The sequence below is a fragment of the Scomber scombrus genome, chromosome 10 (genome assembly GCF_963691925.1).
Source record: "Scomber scombrus chromosome 10, fScoSco1.1, whole genome shotgun sequence".
Classification (NCBI taxonomy): Eukaryota; Metazoa; Chordata; class Actinopteri; order Scombriformes; family Scombridae; genus Scomber; species Scomber scombrus.
The window spans coordinates 13,663,100-13,685,391 of NC_084979.1; the positions used below are offsets into that span (position 1 = coordinate 13,663,100).

At 38.4% G+C, this 22,292-nt stretch overlaps 1 protein-coding gene across 1 annotated transcript; it reads right to left on the reverse strand.

Moving 5' to 3' along the window:
* Window positions 1-462: 462 nt before the first annotated feature.
* pik3cd (phosphatidylinositol-4,5-bisphosphate 3-kinase, catalytic subunit delta) lies at window positions 463-20,825 on the reverse strand. Its single transcript, XM_062426661.1, has 23 exons — window positions 20,501-20,825; window positions 19,440-19,621; window positions 18,466-18,694; window positions 17,292-17,521; window positions 16,776-16,952; window positions 15,294-15,452; window positions 14,639-14,728; window positions 13,364-13,585; window positions 9,930-10,026; window positions 9,408-9,538; window positions 9,277-9,327; window positions 8,993-9,160; window positions 8,335-8,456; window positions 8,084-8,227; window positions 7,894-7,993; window positions 7,637-7,803; window positions 6,502-6,611; window positions 6,144-6,222; window positions 5,882-6,049; window positions 3,584-3,707; window positions 3,059-3,204; window positions 2,831-2,963; window positions 463-2,653 (listed from the first exon to the last, which is right to left on the reverse strand). The coding sequence occupies exons 2-23, from the start codon at window positions 19,578-19,580 to the stop codon at window positions 2,516-2,518; spliced, it is 3,126 nt and encodes a 1,041-aa protein (XP_062282645.1). The 5' UTR covers window positions 19,581-19,621; window positions 20,501-20,825; the 3' UTR covers window positions 463-2,515.
* Between the last annotated feature and the right edge of the window lie 1,467 nt (window positions 20,826-22,292).

Genomic DNA, 22,292 nt, shown 5'->3' on the forward strand with positions numbered 1-22,292 from the left:
ATCAATTGTAAATAGATGTATGCCCATGGTGAAAATATTATAATACAGGAACTTAACTTTGTTGCAAATCAGATTTTCCTCTCTAAATAGATTTTTTCAGGCAACAGCTGCACAAATGCACATTTTCTGACTACACTGCAAGGGAAAATATTACATACACATTGCAATTAGATGTTTTTTTTTTTGTTTAAAAAAAAAAAAAAATGCACATACTGTATAGTCTTAACTGATGCTATTTCTCATTTTCATAATAGTAAAGTGAACAAAACATAATAATTTGTGTATTTGTTCACCTGTAAATGTCTGTAACTGTTGCTATCTAATTTTACAGTTTGCTCATGTGTGTTCACTACTGTACATGTCTTATTGATTATATGACTCTATGTTCAATAAAGATAAAGAAAACACCAAAACAGAAAAAGTATAATACAGTACATAAACACATCTGTGACTTTATCTGTTAATTTAACTTCATTATTGTCAAAGTTAAAATACAACTGTGAAGACACTGAACAGACTTTCATCTTTTACCAAAACTGCCCTGAGAAACCAATTAATTTGTTCCAGCTTCCACAGCCTGCCAAATATTACACCACATGGAAGCTATATTGAATATGTAATTTAAAATATGACCCATATAGGTATATTCTTCATTTATTGTTTTCTCTGCTCAGCTGTTCAGAGATTTGCACATCTAGTTAATATAATATAGAAAACTGGATTATTTGATTTTCTACACATGAACTCTCACACTTGCTCTAAAAATACTGTGGATTATTCTGGTTTAATGGAAAAAGGGTGACTTTGGTGGTTCTTCTGACCTTGATCCATGATCAGCCTTTTTAAATCTGAAAGAATTAGGTAGACCATTAAGGAAAATGATGACATGGCCCAAAGTAAGCCTCACTAAACTCTGCTGTTGCAAACATTTTATTGAGAGTATGTTTTCCTCCCAACAGCAAGAAAAGAAAATGTAAAAACAGGATGCAGATGAAGGACAGGTCTATATCAGACTACGCTGACAGGATGATTTATCTGTTTTAGCTGCACACAAGTAAATCAGGCCTAAGCCTCAAATGGTTTTGCATCATTGGACAGAATTCAGGAATTACAATCAATTCAAAAGGCAACAGCAGTATATTGTACAACTTGCAAAAGTAGCACATACACTCAATAGACTCACTCCTCCAGGCTTAAAGCAGCAGCAAAGTGTTTAGCTAAGCCCATACTGCGGGACAGTCATGACCCATATTTAAAGTCTGTTCCAAAGTGAATATTTCAGTAGCTTAAGGTATTTAAATCTTCTTGCTGTGTAATCTACAGCTACACTTGCTTTTCTGTAAAAGTCATCATTGAACAAAGTATTAATTCAAACTCCTATGCAAAATAAAATGGCTCTGAAAAGCACATTGTATCCTTCTATTCAAGTGGTCCTTGCAGGACTGACAGCTGAATATACAGCATGTAAAGTAATCTGAACGCACCATAAATTTAAATCATACAGCACATATAGGCTCATTTAAACAGAAAAATGTCATTTTTGCACTTCATCAGATATGTCAAAGTATAGAGGTGTATTATAAGCCTGCCAACTGCAGACATGACATTATAAGCATGAAATCTCCTTCACGGCACCTGGCACATCAGTTAAAAAACAAGATGGGAAATCGCAGGGCATACCTTAAATATCAGAAAACAACAGAAGCAGATACACAAGTACTGCATCATCTGAAATAGCACACATAGTCCAGATGTACACTTTCAAAAAGGGCCATGTGTACCACATGTACCCTAAGTAACATGGCTTATGCAAGTCCACAGTCTTATTTGCATTATTAATGGTGTAGTAAACACAGCCTGGAACACAGGGGTGTTATTAAATGAAGGTCTCATTCAAAATAGCTTCTAATCTCAATGAATTCCCATTGTTACAATATTTCCATTCTACTGGCACTATATAGGCAACATACTGAGCTTCAGGCAATAAAACACATTTTTTCAAAATATATCTTTGTACAAGTATTTCAAATTAAATAAAATACAATATAATAAAATAAAAGACACAATTGCAAAGAGGCAGTTGAAATGAGAGGAAATCATCACCATCGACAGTTGTAAATCATATGAAAGACTTGAGGTGAAGCTGCTGTCCACGTTGCTGTACTCCACAACTAACTAATAAAGTTTGTTTGCAGTTTGCTTCCTGCTAAAAGTAGTTTTCAAGTAGCCATCTCAACACATCGAAAACATATGTACAATCCCGTTCTTTGATGGCAGAAAGATGAGTGTGATGGACTTCCTTTGTCGTGAGAATATCTGCTTTACACTCCGTGATTATCTTGCTGTCTCCGGAGGCCTCCACTTAGTTGTTCCTTGCTACAAACAGGTCAGTCAGGTGTAAACATTTGCTGAGTGTCCTTGAATGTCATCAATAAAGTAAGTAATAATAATAAGTATCTGATTGTGTGTTCTTCCCTTTTAACTCCATAAATTAATCATTTTGGTTCAGTGTTCTTCATGGTCTATTATCTTTGGCCAAGGAGTGCATCATCCAGTTGACCTTGGTCTTCCAGCTCTCTCGCAGAGCTTCGTTGAACTTCACTTTGAAGTTCTTCAGGGCTTCTTCTTCTGATTTGCCCAAAGCCAAAGAGTCCTTTTGAAGACAAGAAAACAAAACATTGTCAACATTGTTAACATCCTCATTGGCAGCATCAGCATCAGCATCAGCATCAGCATCAGCATCAGCATCAGCATCAGCATCAGCATCAGCATCAGCATCAGCATCAGCATCAGCATCAGCATCAGCATCAGCATCATCCTTGCTGCATACCTTTAGATACTGAATGTCTTTGAAGGAGGTGAGCTCAGGCAGTCCTGCTGCCTTCATCATAGCAAAGAGGTTGACAAACAGCGTTCCGTTCCGACACAGGATCTTATAGGCCCGCTCACAGTTGTCCCTGAACCTGACAACAACGGATAAAAATATCAGTCATCAGTTATGGCAAAAATGTGGACAGAATCCCAGATTGCTATCAGTATGCTGACTAATAAATTGTACCTCTCAAACTTCTCACTGTTGTTGGTCTTTCCTTCTTGGATCACATGGACAAAGTCATAAGTCAAGATAAAAGGCACACGCTCCCTGTTGATCCCTAATTTCCGCTTGAAGTTGCCCAGGAAATGCCCAAAGTCAATATGGAATAGCTGAGGAGCAAAGGTGAAAATAAACTAAAGTAAGTTCTGAATCACTGACCACAGTCACATTTCTAAAAGACTTTATTAATGGTGAATGACCCATCAAGACGTGGCTTCAAAAAGACCACAGAGTCTGACAAAATAAACAAAAATTGTTATTAAAGTTCATGCCTACAATGAAACTGTGGAGCCTTTCATATAAAAAAATAATTTCTGCTTTTAAGCAGTGATAACTACTGAACCAGTGTAAAAGTGGTGTATTGGGTTCAAATAACCACTCATTTCCCCACTTTATGACTAATTTAGCCCTTATGGTAGAATTTGGTGTCATAAAGATTTTGCATGTTGTTAAAGTTGAGTTGTTAAATATAAAAGTTGTAAACCTCACCTGTCCAGTTTCCCTGATCATGATATTGTCATTGTGACGATCTCCAATGCCCAAGACATAAGTAGCTACACAGTAGCCAGCACAAGACAGCGTGAACTCCTCTATTGCTTGATCAAGTTTGTCCCTGGTGACAAAAAAGGAATTCAGAGAAACAAGGAAGCAAAGTATGAGTGTGTTTTGTTTCTACAGTGCATTTACACTTCCCTCATCTTTGTCTTATAAACTGCTGACCCACACACACACACACACACACACACACACACACACACACAAACACACACACACACACACACACACACACACACACACACACACACACACACACACACACACACACACACACACACACACACACACACACACACACACACACACACACACACACACACGATGGGGAGTGAGAGGAGTTCTTAAAATATTACACAGGATTTCCTCACTGCTAAATTAAATATTCACAGAGGAGTTCCTGTCACCAATTAATGATTTACCTTTGCGTCCTGTCACGGACGTGCATGAGGTTCACTGTGTTAAGCTTTTACTAATTTTCTCTGCTCCATTTCAGGCACTCCAGCATTTCAAGCTAATTGCCTTTCTGTCCTGTCCTGCGGTCAGCTGGGCCCGTCTTGCCAATGTGACGTACAGAGGCTTATTCATTACACCGAATGGTTCTTTCTCCTCAAGGAGCTTTTAGAGCAGACAAGACCTTCAGACTGTCTGGGACCAAATAAAAATCTACTCTCATTTAATGTTACCAAAGCTGTAGTCACCTATGCACTTAGTCTTGGTTTGTCACCATCTTAAAAGGCTGCAAGGCAATACATATTTTGAAGTAAACAATTAAAGTATACAAGTGTGATGTGTAAATCTGAAGCCTCCACTAAAAAATGCACTTTTCAGTTCAGATTCTGGATATTTCAATAAGGGGTACAGAGTAGAGTAAGTAATTAAGTAGAGTAGTTGTAATGATTTTTACATGGCAATTGTACATTTTTCATGGAAAAACATCAGGCACAAATTACTACTGAAAGTAGAGTATTTTCACCTGTCTTAAAACATATCTGGAGGGGATTTTTAAAATATATTATTAACATATCCATATATGTATAGTGGTCACACGTGTACCTTGAAAATACCAATTACGTGTGTCAAAAACAGAGCGAGCACACATAGCTTAAAGTAAATTTCCAACTTAAATAACTTCAACAGCAACCACAAAATGTTTGACCTGTTGAAGAGATGCGACATCAGATGAGATGGTGAGTTAAGCATGTGTATTGACAAGCACGATTCAAGACATCACAACTAGTTTGGAGCCAACTGAGGGCCAGTATACAACTCACAAAAGTGTGATGTTGAAACTTGATTTGTAATAAGCTAACTTAACTTTCCTTGTAGAAAAATCATGTCAGACACAATTTATTATTCCAAGCAGAAATTTTTTTTGATATGTCTTAAACATGTCTCGAGGGGATTTTACTTTGATTCTACAGTTTTCCCAGTGTGAATGCACTATGTACTAACAAAGCATGGCTAAAACTATTATGCCACTGGGATACAGCTCAAGAAAGAGCTGGGCTGGGTAACCCCTCCCCACTAGAAGATGGGGGAAGTTACATTTGGTCATCTATGCACCATGAGCGGAGATACTTCAAAGACTGCTCTAAGTCTCTGTGTAGTCAGTGAAGTGTGTGCAGTGCATGGTCACATGACTTGCCAGTGTGCAGACCACAGACCAGGTGCAAATGGACGCCAATGAGCAGGCCGACACTGAACTGGTGGCCAAAAAAACCGCAACCTCTGTTACATGGTGTTATTTTGAATTCAAGCTTAGCGACCTCAGAGCAGAAAGAGGTACTCTGTAAAACATCTAAAATGAAAGTCTGTACGTCACGCAGAAATACAAAAAACTTATATCAGCAGCATAAACAGCACAAAGTAAAATATGAATGCATCGCAGTAAAAGCGCTACTAATAAGGAGACAACTTAAGACCAGTCTGTCAACAAAACAAAACACAAACTGACTCCATTACACTGCTTGGCAAAAGACATGATGCCCCTGTACTCGGTTAGCAAAGAGGAACTTCAGAAAATGATCCAGACATGAGGATCACACCGGCGACAAACATACACTTATGATACCATTTTGTTTATCATATCGTAATCCCAATATTTTCCACAATACTCACAGTATGACTTTTCATCAAATCGTGCAGCCCTAGTATCTACACAGTAGAACATTTTATTTTCAGGCTTCCAAGAATTAACATAGCTTGTGGCAAGTTGTTCATCATACTCACTCTGGATTCTTAGATTTGAGCCAGTTGAGCAGGGCGTCCTTGTTGAAGGCAGCCGTTGCAGCACTGTTACTGCTGTTACGTTGGATATTGGCGATGGTGTCGGAGTTCTTCACTACCTCAATGAGCCCCATTTTGTTCCCAGTGGACAAGCAGCCATATGGGATCATCCTGTGAGTGTAAGGCACAATCAACACCATGAGGTTGGTTGTCCAGAAGATATTTTGGGAAATTGTTTAAGTCTGCTGTAAACAGCTGTTCCCACCTGAGATCCAGGCCTTCTTTCTTCCATAAATTCTCCATGAGCTGGATCATCTGGAGGGTCAACATGTCTTGTCGAAGATCTGAAGGTGATGACAAATGAAAATTAAATGTCATGCTCATTTTCACCCTCATACTAATTTCCTCTTTTTGAATTTATGGGTTGACTCTTTCAAAACCTGCTGAGTATGTTTATCTTTAGGTTACATTTGAATGTTAAACCCTGTATTTTAAACTTTCAGTGTATCCCTTTTGTGCTAAACTAAAATCAACTACAGCTTAAATCCTGTCAGTGTGAGCTACTGTATGTTAATGTTCACAGGATGTTTGTGGCCATGTCTTCAAGTTTACTGGTATCTCACCATCTCCATTCTTGAAGATGATGCCCACCATGTCTGGAAGAGCCCCAGGGTTCTTGTACATCAGCCATAGTGGCTTCATCTTGGAATCCATAAATCTGCACTTATCTGCACTGCAACAGAAAACACACTCATTATGAGCACATGATCAACCTAACAGTGTGCCAGTTTCATAGACTAAAGACAAAATGCACTTCAGAGTTCATTATTTGATGTCATTGTCTATCGATTGTTCACCACTTTAAAATATACACTGAAATATCTCAACAGCTATTGGCTGGATTGCTGTGAAATTGTATACATACATTTGTGGTCCACAGAGAATGACTTGTAACAACCTTGATTTCCTGACTTTTCATTTTGCTCTATCATCAGGTTGAAATTTATACTCATCCAATAGTTTGATTCATGATCAAACACCTTCAATACTAATGACATTCCCATCATCCTCAGCTATACTCTAATTTTGCAAATGTTAGCATGCTAACATGCTAAACCAATGGTAAATGTGGTAAAACTTATACCTGCTAAACACCAACATGCTAGCATTATTACTGTACAGCATGCTAGCAAGCTGATGTGAGCATTTAGGTCAAGTATAGCCTCAAAGACCAGCTAGCATGGCTGTAGACTACATCTTGTTACACAATATAATGCCTTTTTTAGTTTTTCAACCTGGTGCCATTTTATTGACTTGTTTATTATCTGTGAATCAGTAAGTGTTGTCCCATGTGGGCTTCTGTAGTGAATGAGGCAAATTTCTCCTCGGCAATCACACTACATATATTAAAAAAATCAAGAATTGCAGAAATAAGTGTAAAATGCTGTACAGTTACATTAAAAAAATTCAGTGGTACTACACTGATTAAGAGTTAATATGTCAATAGACTACAAATGTATTGTTTTGTAATTGACAAAGGGACCAAAAATACCCCAGAAAATTCCATTAAGCAGGCAAACAATGCAATTTGACAAAAAAGATTATGCTTTAGTTAGTGTGTGTGTGTGTGTGTGTGTGAGTGTGTGTGTGTGTGTGTGTGTGTGTGTGTGTGTGTGTGTGTGTGTGTGTGTGTGTGTGTGTGTGTGTGTGTGTGTGTGTGTGTGTGTGTGTGTGTGTGCATGTGTGTCTGGCACTAACCAGATTTCAGAGAGGGTGATGCTGGGGTTAAGTGGTGACAGCAGGTCTGACAGGGCCTCCAGGTAGGACTCCTGCTTGATACACAGCTTCAGGTCCTCCACTGAGATCCTTTGGGAACCCGACTTGACAAAGTCACTCAGGGCCTTCATCTTGCCCAGAGCCTCGTTCTGTGTGGCAGGCAGAAGTCAGTGAGGCAGAGTCTAAAATTTAGTACAAAACAAATACCAACATCTCAGAACTTGAGGATCAGTGATTACCTGTTTGGTTAAGAGCTTGATGTGGTGGATGTTTCCCCTGCAGTAGGCCTCAAGAATCAGGCCAAAACGCAAACTCACAGACGGCACATGAATCTCTGACCTAAAACAAAGGCGAGAAAAAGTCTCCAGTCAGAAAAGACGCTTTAGATGCACACCATCTCATGTTTTCCGCTGCACTCGACTGTCTGACCTGAGATGCCAAAACAGAAAGTGTCCTATCCTCCTGTTGGATAAAGCCCTCTCTAGGAGGAAAGTGGTGAGGTCACAGTCTAGGTATGACTCATACTTCAGGACCTGGACCAGCTGGATTAAATACTGTAGCAGTTCATTATCACTGAGCAGAGAAAAAGTTACACAAATGAGTAAGCAGTTGAAACTCAAAAACGCAAAATGTCTGATGCATGGACGATAGCAAAAGCATGAACATTAACATGACACTACCTGAGCTTCCTGAGGCATCTGATAGTGAAAGAACGAACTGCTGGGTCGGGGAAACTGTAGTCTAAGAGCTCCAAGGCATTGATGGCTGGGAGTTCTGGCCAGTTCCTCAGTAAACCCACCATCTGAGGGGAGTCAAAAGATTATTTTGTACAAAGCAAAAAACTAAAACTGATGTTTAAGATGATAGAAATAAGTTGTTCCAGATTGTTTTAATGTATTTTCAATCATGTAGGCCTAGTAATTATTGTAGTTATCTGATATGATGATTAATTTAGTTTGAGACATTGAATGGCTGGGATATTCATGTGCAGATTTTATGGTAAATCAAATTCAAACCCTTCCTTCCATCTCCAATTTTCCAATTTTTTAAGCAATGTGTTGCCTTCACATGCAAGAAAAAAAAGCACAGAAACAGTTTATTTAGAAGTATGTTTTTTTGATGGAGAGGAATCTGGGCTCAGATATAACAGTCAAATTTGTGAAATTAATAATAAAAAAAGATGTCCATGTTATGCAATGACAGAATAGCTCAATAGTTTGAAATCTATTTGGAAATTTAAGACAAGAAAAGAAAGAAAAGAAAGAGCTAGGCTTGGTTGGCTTGATCCTGGCAGAGAAATTCTCTAATTGCTTTCCCCTCCAAGGCCTCCATCCATACCTGAACTACATCTTCCAACTTATTCCACTTGGTGATGAGAAGCAGTTTGGACAGATTTTCAGGATAACGGTTACGGACTTCAGCACGGAGCTTCCACAAAAGCTCTTTCTCGTCCTCGAAAAACTCTGTGTAGTTTTTGTTGTCCATTATTTCTTTTAGCTTCATGGACTACAGAGAGCAAAACCACACAACAACATATTTATAAAAAATTGTGGTCATCAAGAAACAACTGCTGTTTTTTATTTATTTCAATGGTGTAAAATGTGAGATGTGGAGAGTCTTACATCATCTTTAGTTACAACAGCTGCCTCGCCATTTCTTTCCTTTTCACTGATCTGAAAAAAATGATGATTATAATATAATCTAACTCCAAATTTCAGTATGTCCACAAATACGACCTTTTAGTAATGAGTACCTTTTCAAGTGGAGGGTAGTAGAGAGGATACGGCCTGATGTTTGGGAAGTGTATCTGAAGCCCTGCAGCGCTGTCAACATTGGGGTTCTTCTCAACGGTTCCCATTGGGTTCAACAGGTCACTTTTGTCATCTGTGATAAAAATGTAATTGTGAAACCTTCGTCCACTTAGTGAGAATATTTTCTGCTTTAAATCACTCCATTTATGAAAGCTAAACTTCCTGCTTTTCCAAACCTCAGAGAAAGATAACATCATTTTATACTACCGCCACACTACTGAATAAACACGTAACCCCACTACACAGCAATGCTTTTGACACCAGTAAACAACAGTCATTTCCATATCTTAAAAAAAGACTACATTGTGCATCAACAAGTGCATAATGTGGTAAAATGTGCGGTTTTTGATGGCCACATGAGTATTTCATCCCTCAATGTGTGCTGCCAGGCGTTGTGGAGGAGGCTGTGAACTTGTGGGGTGTTTATGAAGAAGAAATACGAGAAGAGGCAAGGCTGAGTGTACCGGGAACAGATGGCCATGTGGACAAGAGGAACTCCCCGGTCTTCAGCTGGTCCTTGTAGTCAAACACCATGGTGTTCACCCAGGCAATTGGACAATCCTGAAAGAACACAGAGAGAGGCAGTGAGGATGAGGACCATCTGTAAACCGTAAAATCATGCACAGCGTTGGTATCTTTAACACTGAAAGTGAAAGAAGGACAGAAAGTACTGCAACTCTCTCTTGCTCAATCTTTTTTCAGTTAGTTCAGTTACACTGAAATCAGTTTGTTTAGTGAAATTATTTCAATCAGAATCATTGTGGGATTGTTTGTGGGATATAAAATGATATCTCCACATCTACCTCAGCATCTAGCTGCTATTTTGAAGATCAAAAAGTATGGTCAATATCCAAAAGATATATACAGTATAGTATAGTATAGTATAGTATAGTATAGTATAGTATAGTATAGTATAGTATAGTATAGAGTACGATGTACAACAAAGGTTCACAGAACCAAACTGTGGACTTCACCAGCAGGCTACAGGTGCACTTCTTAAAATGTATATTTATGATGAAATCTTTTCACTCATGCATTGAATCATTAAATCTATCTTGTACAACATCTGCTTTAATTGAGATGTTCATTTGAATTCAAATCAAGTAGGGTAAAGGAAATATTTTAACGAAAAAATTTAAAGCATGTTCACTGCAACTTCATCATCTTAAATCATAAACAGTTCAGCAAAGGACTTTACAGCTTCTTTAAATATTTAAATGAGAGTGATATTTATAAGGTCTCAAGTTTTATGGCTACAGTTAGATTCTAAAGCAGCAAAAGATTAATACAATGAAAATGAGATCCAGGCAGTGATCAATAAAACTGTCATTTAACTGTCTGAATGTGACCAACTAAAAAAAAAGAAAAGAAGAGCCAAAACACATCAACAAGAACGGCCAAAATAGCTCAACTTCCGTAAGTCCTTCTGGTGTCTGGCTGGAGAACTTCTCTTCCGGGCAAAAGAAGAGAGAAGTGACTCAGAAAGCAGAAGTGGGTGGGAATCCCGCTTAAATGTAATAGTTGATGCAGAACTTTAGTCAGAATTGTGCCAAAAATGTTTGTCAGCCACTATTAGTCACAGCACAGGATTGCATGAAGACAAACCTGAGCTATTAGATATGAGTTTTAGATGTGGTATAGAGGAGGGCTTGTTTTTGCTTCACACCAGGTCGTATATTAAACTTAATGCCTTCTGATATTACTTCTGTGATATTATGATAAAACTTACAGGATTTAGCTTTGCATCGGATCCACAAATTTGCTTATTGGAGAATCTTACAACCATTAGTGCACATTTAGGACATTTTGAAAAAGGTTTTTTAGGAATTACATCCAAGATTTTAGAAAGCTTTAGAATGCTTTCTGCATTGCCAGGAAGTGTATAGCAATGATGTGGAAGTTTGATAGCTCATCATAGCTAGCGCTTTTCAGAAATGAGTAGTTGCATTTCACTCCAGAAGATCACATATACTGTCATAAATGAATACAAAACCTTTCTAAAGATTGGGCAACCCTATTTAACCTACATGGACACCTTGCCAATGCCTGTATCAGATTTGATATAGAAATGTGAATTGGATTATAGCATGAATTGCTCAGAATTAGTCAAGGTTATTAGTCAGGATAGTTCTCTTGTTATTTTATGTTGTATTTAATCATATAGTCATTTAATTTTTCTTTTCTTGCTTTTTCAATTTTAACTGATGACGACCTGCTTGCTCCTTTTGAGTAAAGCCGTCTTTCAGTTTGTATGTGGGTGAGACAGGGAGCGGATTTGCAGCCATGTCTGTGTAAGTTTATGTGTGTATTTTGCATGTCTTGTTTATTCACATTTTAAAATAAAAAAAAACAAGAGAAGAAGAAGCAGAAGTGGCCCTCATGCCCATGAGCACATCTGGACTTCATGTTTGCCAGTGTAGGGTTTCAAAACAAACTAGCCTGACACCACAGATGCAGAAAAAAGCGGAATTTGTTGCTGCGCACTGTACTTCTCAGTGTACAGTGCATTTTTACAATGCAATCTCACATTGTAGTGCTACCTCTGTTGTAGAGTCGACATATAATTTTAAAATAATTATGAAGCGAGAAGAGCAAAACTTTAAGCTGAAAGACTCTCTACTGGCGTTATTGTTATTCACAGTGGTATGATGCAGCATATATTGTTCTGTAATAATAATAATAATTAGAATTTATATTATTGATTAATTATTTTCTCGATTAATTCTATTCTACACAAATTCAAGAAACAGTAAAAAATATCCAATTTTCAAGAGGTAACAATGATGATTTTAAAGCAGTAGAAAAACTATTTAAAATCATTATTATTATATATTATTATATTATCATTTTAAACTATTTAGAATTATAAAAAACAGAGAAATTTGATGTTTGGCACTTTTTCTTGATAAATGACAATTAATTAATGAACACAAACAGCAAATAATGTGGTTAGAAAACGAAATTCATATAAGAACCACAACAATAGTAGTAGTATTATTCATTTAGTACAAATAATTGTATTTCATATATATCATCTTGAAAAAGGCTCTACAGCTGTGGCTGTTTGTATCATCAGCTGGGCCCATGTTATAATTTAAAGCTTCTGTATGCATCACCGTCAGACTATATTGTGGACATTCCTTTTACTCACTGTTTGTATTAATGATGTGCTGTTTATAGTTCAAAATCAAATGTTTTAAAAACATTTTAAAATTATTTTTCTCTACTTTTTTATTGTGCTTTGCTAAATTGTTGAGCTGCCTGGGGAGACTACAGATGTAAACTAGCCTCCTGGCTAACTCTGACACATTTACATTGTGTTGTGAAGTCAAATGTTGATTGATGTGTACTGTCCCTGCCTAATAAATTAAGTAAGTAAGTAAGTAAGTAAGTAAGTAAGTAAGTAAGTAAGTAAGTAAGTAAGTAAAGAAGTAAGTAAGGAAGTAAGTAAGTAAGTATATATATGTGCAGCTCTGGATGAAGACATCTTGATAAAACCTAAACTTGAGAAAAATAACGTTAAGGCCTATTCTCTAGTAAAGTCTTTAAAGATGAGGAGTAACTTGCTCAGTGAGTGGGAGTGTGAAGACTGAAGATGAATTTAGAATTCCTTGAAACTGTTTGCCAATTCCTTCCTTCCTTGGAGTGATGTGCAGATAAAAGTGATGAAGCGGATGAAATGTTAACCACAGACTTGCCACTGAACACACTTGCACAACCAGACACAGCAGCAAAACACACCCACGCAACGCAGCACACTGACAACTCGCACTACACACTAGAGAGGAAACAGATCTGTTTGTGCTTGCTAACAAATTCACACCCACCAGCCCAAACACTCAACTCAAGTTGTATTCTAAAGGCCCCTAAAAACGCCACGAGTTTCTGACGCACTCACCGCCTTCTTATTCTTCTTTTTGGTGCCGCGGGGTTTCTTGGTTTTCTCAATGACAGCGTAGAGCGCAAAGCACAGGCGGCTCATGCGTGGCAGGTCAGCCACGTTAATGTCAAACTCCAGCCTCTGATCCCACAGCGGCTCAGAGCACACAGGCAACTCGGAGCTTGTCACCACCTTACAGAGCAGCTCACTGCCATGGAACAGACCCGCCTGCACCACCAACTGCAAATGAGAAACACAAATACACAGTAGTGATTAGATGGGTGCATGCCATGTGGTTTGGAAGCTGAAGAGTTTAGCACTTGTATGAGGGAGATTGATTGTACAAGATTTACAGACTTCTCTCTGGATGATTCAGTGCTTCCTGTTTTACTCGCGCTATGAGTCAAAGGGGCTACACATTCATAACGTAAACAGGTTGAGAAGCCTGTCAAAAATGATAAACAACCACAAGAGTTACAATTTGATATTGTACCACCATTAAGGTCGGTCTTGCCCGTTGCCAAATCAAGATAGCCTGAGACCATATTTACAAAATATGTGAGTGGCTATTCTCCCCAAGGGTGTGTTTTTTCTAACATCTGCCTGCCAACTGCAGACATGACAGATAATTATGTGACAGGACAAATTTGCAGTGAGTCATCATGTGCAGTAAGGAAGCAGCCGGAAGAGCTCTTATACTTAATAAACCAACTCAACAGTAACACAGTTAGTGTGTGAAACTGATTCACAAAGAACACACAGACACACATTAACAAGAGTCCCTGCTTGAATTCTCTTCCGTCTACTTGTTTTTCACAAATTGTGTGAAAACTGACACTGCAAAAGTGGACATGGAAAAAGTGAATAAGCAGTATTACTTTCACATGCTTCTGTCAGTCATTTACAAGGAAATATCTCAATTGGAACACATTTCAAGATAGGTCAGGGCCTATCTGTCTGCAATAGTAACACATGCATGCATCGCCTTCAAAAAAAGTGCATTGAAAGCAAGGGAGGGAGAAACGGTACGAAGTCTGTCTTTTTTCTTAGAATCTAGGCCTCAGAACGAGACGTAAAAACCAGATAGGCCCTCCCCACTTCCTGTTTTGAAGCTTAAACCAACCGCCTTGATGAATTATGGGAAACGTGTGGTCTGGACCATGTGACCCCCCCTGTCATTTACATGTCAAACCCACTGTTTCTACAACTGAAATTGAGATATTGGTAAACAAGTCAATGCCACATTTCATTGAGCAGTAAAGTGAGAGAAAACCCACGCAAAACCGCACCAACCTTCATTCCTTCATCTGCATTGACTCGGCTGCCCTGCAGCAGGTGAATGTAGAAATTTTCAGTGATGGACCACAGAGAGGAGGTGTTCTGCTGTATGAGGGAGTCATTGGAGAGGACATTTAATGTTTTCCCGCACAGTCTTTACATTAAAAGTGCATTCATAGCATTCACTGATAGTCTGAAGTCAGTGTTCAGACTGTTGGTACAGTTTCCTGTTTGGCAACATGTCAGAGCAGAGAAACACAACAATGTACACTTACAAAAGAAAGTAAAGAAAGGGGAACAAACTTTGAAACTGGAAGAAACCGACAAAAAACTCTGAAAAACACATCCATTTATAGTTCTGCACTGCTCATATGTCTTTCTGAAGTGTGAATCACTTTAGATTTAAAATAGCTTTCATTTTGCTACTACAACTCCTACGCGGATAATACACTCTATTTTCATTTACAGCAAATGAAAGCAAAGGAGTCAAGCATTAATTATCTACATTGTGTTGCACAACATGTTTCAAACATGCTAAAGTCCACGGTCTGGTTGAAGAACAACTGTGATGAGGGCAGAAAGAAAGAAAGATAGACAGAAAGAAAAAGAAAAAAAAAGAAACAATACTGCTCTGTTAATGAGAGACGACATCTGTCCACTGACATCTTACCTTTTTCAGTGGCAGTGGAGGAGGTCTGGACATTGAGCGATTGACAAGGAACGACTGGCTGCACATTCTACATTGCTCATCCTGATATTTGCTGATGGTGGAGTGGCTCACCAGGGTTAGATGAGGGTTCTGGCCATTTCTCAAACATGAGAAAATGTACTGGGGAAGAGAGGAAACAGAGGGGACAGAAGAAGAAGGGATTTTTTTGTTTACTGGTACAGCCATCAGTCTGTTCACCCACAGATACTTCCCAGTGGTCTGATAGCACCGGTTAACTCCTGCAGGCTGTTCATTTGCTGTAGGTTAATGCAGCCAAAATCTTATTATGCGTGGATGGATGCAGTTCCTTTCTGCGGGGCTGCTAGATAGATATGAGTCAACCCTGCGGGTAGCTGGAGTCATCACTGGAGTCTCCTGCCACCAAAACCTAGAGTCACCCCACTCCTGATCTGACAATTACTTCTGCTGCTGCTATGGACTACCTGCTAAGGGCAAGTGCTCACAGACAGACAAACAACAAATCATCCTCATTCACTGAGAAGATAACAGCCCAAGTGCTTAAAAAGTGTTCACTGTTGCTTTTCTTCGTGTTTTATTGTTTTACGACAATGTAAAGGTGAAAACAAATCAACACATGTATCAGTACAAGTACAATATATTGATTGGAAGTTTTAACAGTTTTAAAATGTACCTGCTTATTGTGACACACCTAAACTTACTATGACACACTATGACACACCTAAACTAACTATGACACACCTAAATCATAAAGTGACTCTAGGGTTACTCATCCCTCGGAGCAAGTATCCATATATATATATCCAAGTTAAATATAAGTTGCCCAGTGGCTTTGCAAGTCACAGCTTTGTGTCAAAAAGAAAGTGCATTTTGGTGCCTCTGAACCTAAAATGTTTAAAATGCTACACATTTGCTGTAGCGGCAGGGTGATGTTGCAAGGATGCATCAGGACTGGAAAACTTTAGATGGTAGCAAAATTGAATGCGGCAAAATACAAAAATATCACAGAGGAAAACCTAGAGCTCTGACTTACAAAAAGCTTTATTTTCAGGCAAGACAACAATGCTAATGTCCAAATCCAGAATTAGTGGTAGACTTGAAACTTTATCTTCATTCACTTGCATCATGATACTAGAGCGTGTTTGAGCAGTAAGGCAGGAATGGGGCCAGATTGAAGTCTCTAAATGTGCACAGTGGATACAGACCTAATATCCTTATTATTTTGAGGCAGTAATTCTGCCAAAAGGATGAATACCTACGTAATCTATGTTTTTGTTTTATATGAGCACTTATTGAAAGGCTTTTTTTTCAAGTTGACATCGCTGGTCAAATCCACTCAGCTCCACTATGATTTAAAGTATGTGTATGAGTATGTGTTTAATTAATATGTGAACAAAATGACGAAATATTGTTGTATTGCCACATATATCAGTAAAGCTCAAACAGGCTGCCACCGTCACTCACTTTGAACTGGCACAGAGGGTGATTCCCATAGATGAACTCCCAACTCCCGTTGACCTTTAGGGTGTAGTCCTCAGGCTCCTGTCGCACTAAGCGGAAGATGGTGGCCTTCTTCTTCAGGGCACTCTTGATCAGAGCCTCTGGCAGGTCCCGAGGGTCCTGCTGCAGCATGAAGCTTTCCTGAAAGAGCCCCAGACAAATTCAAATAAATGCACCAGCTTTACAGAAAACCATACAAGGTGTAGCTTTCATCTCTGTGGATCTTGCGTCTGGGTAAAGGTTTTCAAGGTGGTGTTTGTGGTGTGGGAGGGGGATTTCCAAAGATGTTCACATTTACTTCAAATTTTCCTCCACAATTTGTCGGCAAATGGTGGAACCAAATCTTTTTCCAATCAAAGCTTTTGTGCTCTTTTTGGAGTTCCTTGTTGCTGCCCCATCATACCATAACATAACATTTCATTTGTCTTAACAGCTGTTAATGTATGACTAATAGAACATTTCAACAGCACATCAACTCACATCGCTGGCCTCAAATTTGACATTGACAAACATCTTTTTAGTTGTTTTTGACTTCACGCTCCCACGCTCTGGCCCACAGCTTGGCTCCAGGTTACATGGGAAACTGTACTCCATCCATTGGTGCCATGGCCATGTCTGCCGCTCCTGAGCCATCTCTTCGCAAAATGTACGCATCTTAGTTCGAAACTCATCCACCTCATGGTTCTTCTGGGCCTCAAACTCATGCAGACCTGAAAAAAATAATCATAATGAGAGTGTCAAAGAATATAAATCTTGTACAGTGGGAGGAACAGTTAACTCACTTTGATATATTTTATCATCCAAACATTTTCTCTTAAGGAAATCTGTCAAACTGATGATTTTTCCATTTGGCTTTCTAACTTTGCTAGCAGTAGCCTAGTCTGGTTCCCGACCTCTTAATTACTGTCACATTTTTTCCCCAGCACAATTAAGTCAGGTCTCACGCTCATGCTGTGTCCCTATCATAATATCGTACAAACTCCAATCATGAATACAAGTCTGAGATATCAACAATTTATAACAGCTAACATTACGAACTTCCACTCGGCAAACCCGCCATCACTGGCAGTTACATCTAAATAAAATCCTCAAATTATTACCTCAAATTTAGTAGACTGAGCTAATTCAAAGATGAGCTATAAATCTTTTTTTTAAATCTGGTTTCACTTCTTAATGGGTTGCTAAAAAAAAAGTACACTATAAAATTTCTAATGTAGGCTATTATTAAAGTCTATCACAAAGCTAGTGGGTGTAACCATCTTGGAATAAAACAGGAACATTGTGGTATTCCCGTTGAGATGAGACTTGATGCAGGTTGTTACTGAAAAAACATATATTTCAGCATATTTGTTTAATTGACATGAAAAACATTAGTGCTAGCAGTTCCCACTGCAGCTTCTGTTTCAACTGAAAATGACATTGATGGAGTAAACATGTCACTAAATGGCAATTCAGTCTGATTATCTGATAATGACACAGACTTGTCTAATCTTCAGTTAATTTCAGTTATAGACGTCTGAAAAAGCAGCTCTGCCTCAGATCGTTATTTTAAAATGACAATAGAAGACTGCTGCTTGTGTTATGATGTTATATATGTTATTTCTAACTACACCAAAAATCATCTGTGTCGCAGCTCAGCTCTTAGAGGAAGTACCTTTGCCAATTAACAGGCTGATTTGGGTGTTAGTGAGTTTCTCCACGCGGTCACCCTCCCTTGCCACCAGCCTCAAAACACACATGAAGGGCCGCACGTCACTTAGGCGCCTCGATTCTTCTTCCAGTTCCTCCCTCTCTGCTGTCTCGTTGATGCAGGTGAAGACGTATGCGTCGGGATCACCCAGTTCACCGAACAGGGCCTCATCTTTGGCACGTCTCCAAACCATCTGAAACAAGAGTGTGACAGACTAAGAGTGTGTCACGACCTGCAGTGTACAATGTGTTCGTACAAGCGGGGTCATGTAAAAGTAATTTGAAATACATACACACAAAACACATTTGCCTCTGACTCTCCAATTAACTTAATGAGCTAAAATGATAACCTATTATACAAAGAAAACAAATGATCCTGACAATTTTTGAACATTTTCAAAAATGTCCTTGTGAATTATCAAAACCCAAAGGACATTTAATCTCTTAATCATTTTAACCAATTCCAAGAGTATCATTACTTAACACAGCTAAATCAAACAGCCTGAAGAGGCAGAACTGTTGGCATAGAAACTGGCACGTTCACATTTAACAGCAGATCTGCTTCAGCACTGAGCTGGCCGTGTGGGGCGAGAAGGAGAGTGAGAAGGAGAGCTGCAGCTCCTTCTCTAACAGTTGCATGGAAACTTCAAGATGAATCAAGAGCATTGTTTGGACTGTGTGATGTTTTAATTTGTTTAATGTCTGAGTGAATGAGTGAGATATTAATTCCGCCAATTTGTTTAAAAGCATATTGAGTAAATATTGTAAATAACGACGGCCTTTTAACAAAACCGTGGTCATGAGAGCTGCAGCACTGTGCTGCATTCAATCAATGATAATCAATTAAAGATACAGTGCTATCTTATAGTAGATAAATATGTATGGTGGGGGGGCTCCATCACGGGTTTTCTGATCTTGCTGATATGTGAGCGGATGTACCTTTTTGATGCTTTTGATGGTGTCATTACGAGGCACGGGGAATTTGAGGAAGATCCCAGTGGGCAGCAGGAAGTCCATCATGATCTCCAGGTTCCCCTCCATCTCCCATTCCTCCTGCATCCCATACTTCCCCGAGGGCATGGTGACGGCCTCTCATTTACCATCAGCTCCTCTACTGCTCTCTGGAAAACACAAGCCAGCCGTCCACACAGGGGAAACACACAGCCACGGTTAATATGTCCACTATTTACTTGTGCAATGGGCCTATTTGTTGTTTGCTCCTAAAATCCCTTTAATATGTTTGCGAGGTTGTCCACTACATTTAGAAAGCATAGTTTGCAGGAATGAATGACATAAACAATGGCCTTCAATTGATTGCATTTGGTTGCTTTATCCATCTCCTAAATGCAGATTAATTAATATATAAGAATATGTGATAATACAACATATTAAAGGGTACACTGGGGCAATAATATTGACAGATTGGCTGTTTTTATGGTGCTATAATATATATTTGGTATTATAATTAATAATTTGCTTCATGTCTTTGGTTTGTCTCTCCACCTTAACAGACTGAATTTTCTGTCAGAATGTAGTGCAGCCATTTCACAGGGGGTCACATCAGGTGAAAACATACTATACGAAGGAAATTAACATGACTGAATATTACAAACTACAAAAAACACACATCTGTTGGAAACATGACGGTCTGACTTCAACAGATTATGACTGTACAGACAGAAAACATGAGATTCTAGTGCACCTTTCAAGAGTGCCACAAAGTAATACAACACTATTGATTTTGGTAAGAGGAAACTAATTTACTGTACGGCTGCATGAGCCAGATATGCTTACATGCGCCTATAGAAAAAAATCATTTAAAATACTACAACAGTGCGGATGTTATATGCGATATTATACATGCGATATTATACATGAAGAACATCATTTAAATCAACAAGAGACAACATACAATCCGGTGTGATATAAAAGGTGACAGTGCAGCGTGAGTAAAAGTTATCATGGAGGAAACCTGCCAACCTGTTAGCAGAGACACTTGCCTGGCTGTCAGCGCTACACGCCGGTCATCTCTTCATGGTTAGATTATGGAGAACATGGAGGCTGTAACGACATTTTTGGCTCCGGAAAGACTGAGATGCTGTCGGGGTAGATCCGTCAAAGCAAGCTGATGAGATGTGTCAAATCCGGCTCAGGAGGACGAAGCGCCCGCACGGCTTCTGTGAAGTGAAGCACGTCCGTCAGAGAGTCAGTCTGTCAATCACACGATGTGGATCTGACCCGGACTGATTGGCTGCGCTCTGCCTCTACAGCTGTCTGCTGCGGCCTGCCAAGGGACCGTCCGACAAAAGTTTAACCTGCTGCAAGTGAAAGTGTCTGCTTAACTCCCGCCCTCCTGTACTCATTCACGCTTACATAGGGGATTCATATAATAAAATTCAATACAAAATATTTTTATTATGATTATTTAAAAAAAAGGTTTTCTTATTTTGTTTCTATTGTTCTTGTACAATTTATACTTAAAGATCTTTCAAACACAATACACACAAAACCATGGATAGCAAACATCAAAAATCTCTGTACAAGTGTGAAAACATATATATATATATATATATTTGTTTTCACACTAATAAATAAAATAACTTAATATAAAATAACTTAATTTTTCATATATTCTTGTAAAAGAATACATAAATAAATAGATAAATAAATAAATGGGGTGCCAAAATGGGCTGTCCAGTAGTATGTAGTGTGCCAGGTTGTAGTGTGACACACTCCAAGTAACCTATAGCAGTGGTTCTCAAACCTTTTCATGTCAACGACCCCTAAACTGACACAAATTAGGTCATGGCCCCCCATTTGATAAGATTTTGCCCCTAGATGTTTTATTAGATGTTATATTATTCTTCCTTTATCATTACATAGACACACATACACATACTTGCATGTGTAGAACACCTAAATGTATCTATTATGTTCTACTCAGTTGCCTCCAATCAAATATGTAAGCCTGTCTGTATTTGTTGTTGTTTGTATCTCTTGCCTTGTCATGTTTTGTATCTATCTGTTAATTAATTGTCTTGTAAAACCACAAAAAACAACTACTACGAATAAAAAAGATATACATAGAGAGAAAAATAAATGTGTAACTCTTTCATGTATCACTGAATGAAACACTTTGATTAGTCGATTAGTTGCTTGTCCAAAAATGTATTGGTATTTTGATATTCAAGTAAAAATCTGGTTTTTAGTTTCTCAGTTGTGAGGATTTACTGCTTTTCTTTGTTGTATATGATAGACAACTGAATGTCTTTGAGAATTAATGACAACTTTTATAAAGGGTTCAAGTAATTAATCATCAGAGAAGTAATTGATAATGAAAATAACTGTTAGATTCAGCACTAATCTCACTGATTCACTTTAATCTCTGGTTAAGGACATTATCTTTATCTTTATGTATCTTTATATAAGAAAACTTTAAGAACAGCCTTATAAATTGCTGACAATATTTGGTGTACAAAAATACAACTACAGAAAGTATTTTGTCCTTTAATTTCCCCTAAACCAATGCAAGTTTCACACTTCAACACACTGACCCCAAATAGACCAGCAGTGTCTCCAACTTTATGAAATTCTTGAAATATGTTGAACATATTTCCAGGTACTTAAGTGACATTGAAATAAGCCCAGCCCCCTGTAACTCTGACTGTGCTGACTTACAGTAAGCATATGAATTTGCTGTTAATTTGCATTTTAGAAGATCAAACCAATCATAAAACTGCGGGTGACACCTTTTAGAAAAGATAAACATGATTTGTCATTTGGTTACATCCA

Coding starts and splice junctions, on each gene's coding strand:
- pik3cd (XM_062426661.1), bottom strand. CDS start 19,580: ATGCCCTCGGGGAAGTATGGGATGCAGGAGGAATGGGAGATGGAGGGG. Junction 9,161..9,276: donor CTGTTGTAACTAAAGATGAT/GTAAGACTCTCC, acceptor TGCTCTCTGTAG/TCCATGAAGCTAAAAGAAAT. Junction 6,612..7,636: donor ATCACCCTCTCTGAAATCTG/GTTAGTGCCAGA, acceptor TTTCTGTTGCAG/TGCAGATAAGTGCAGATTTA.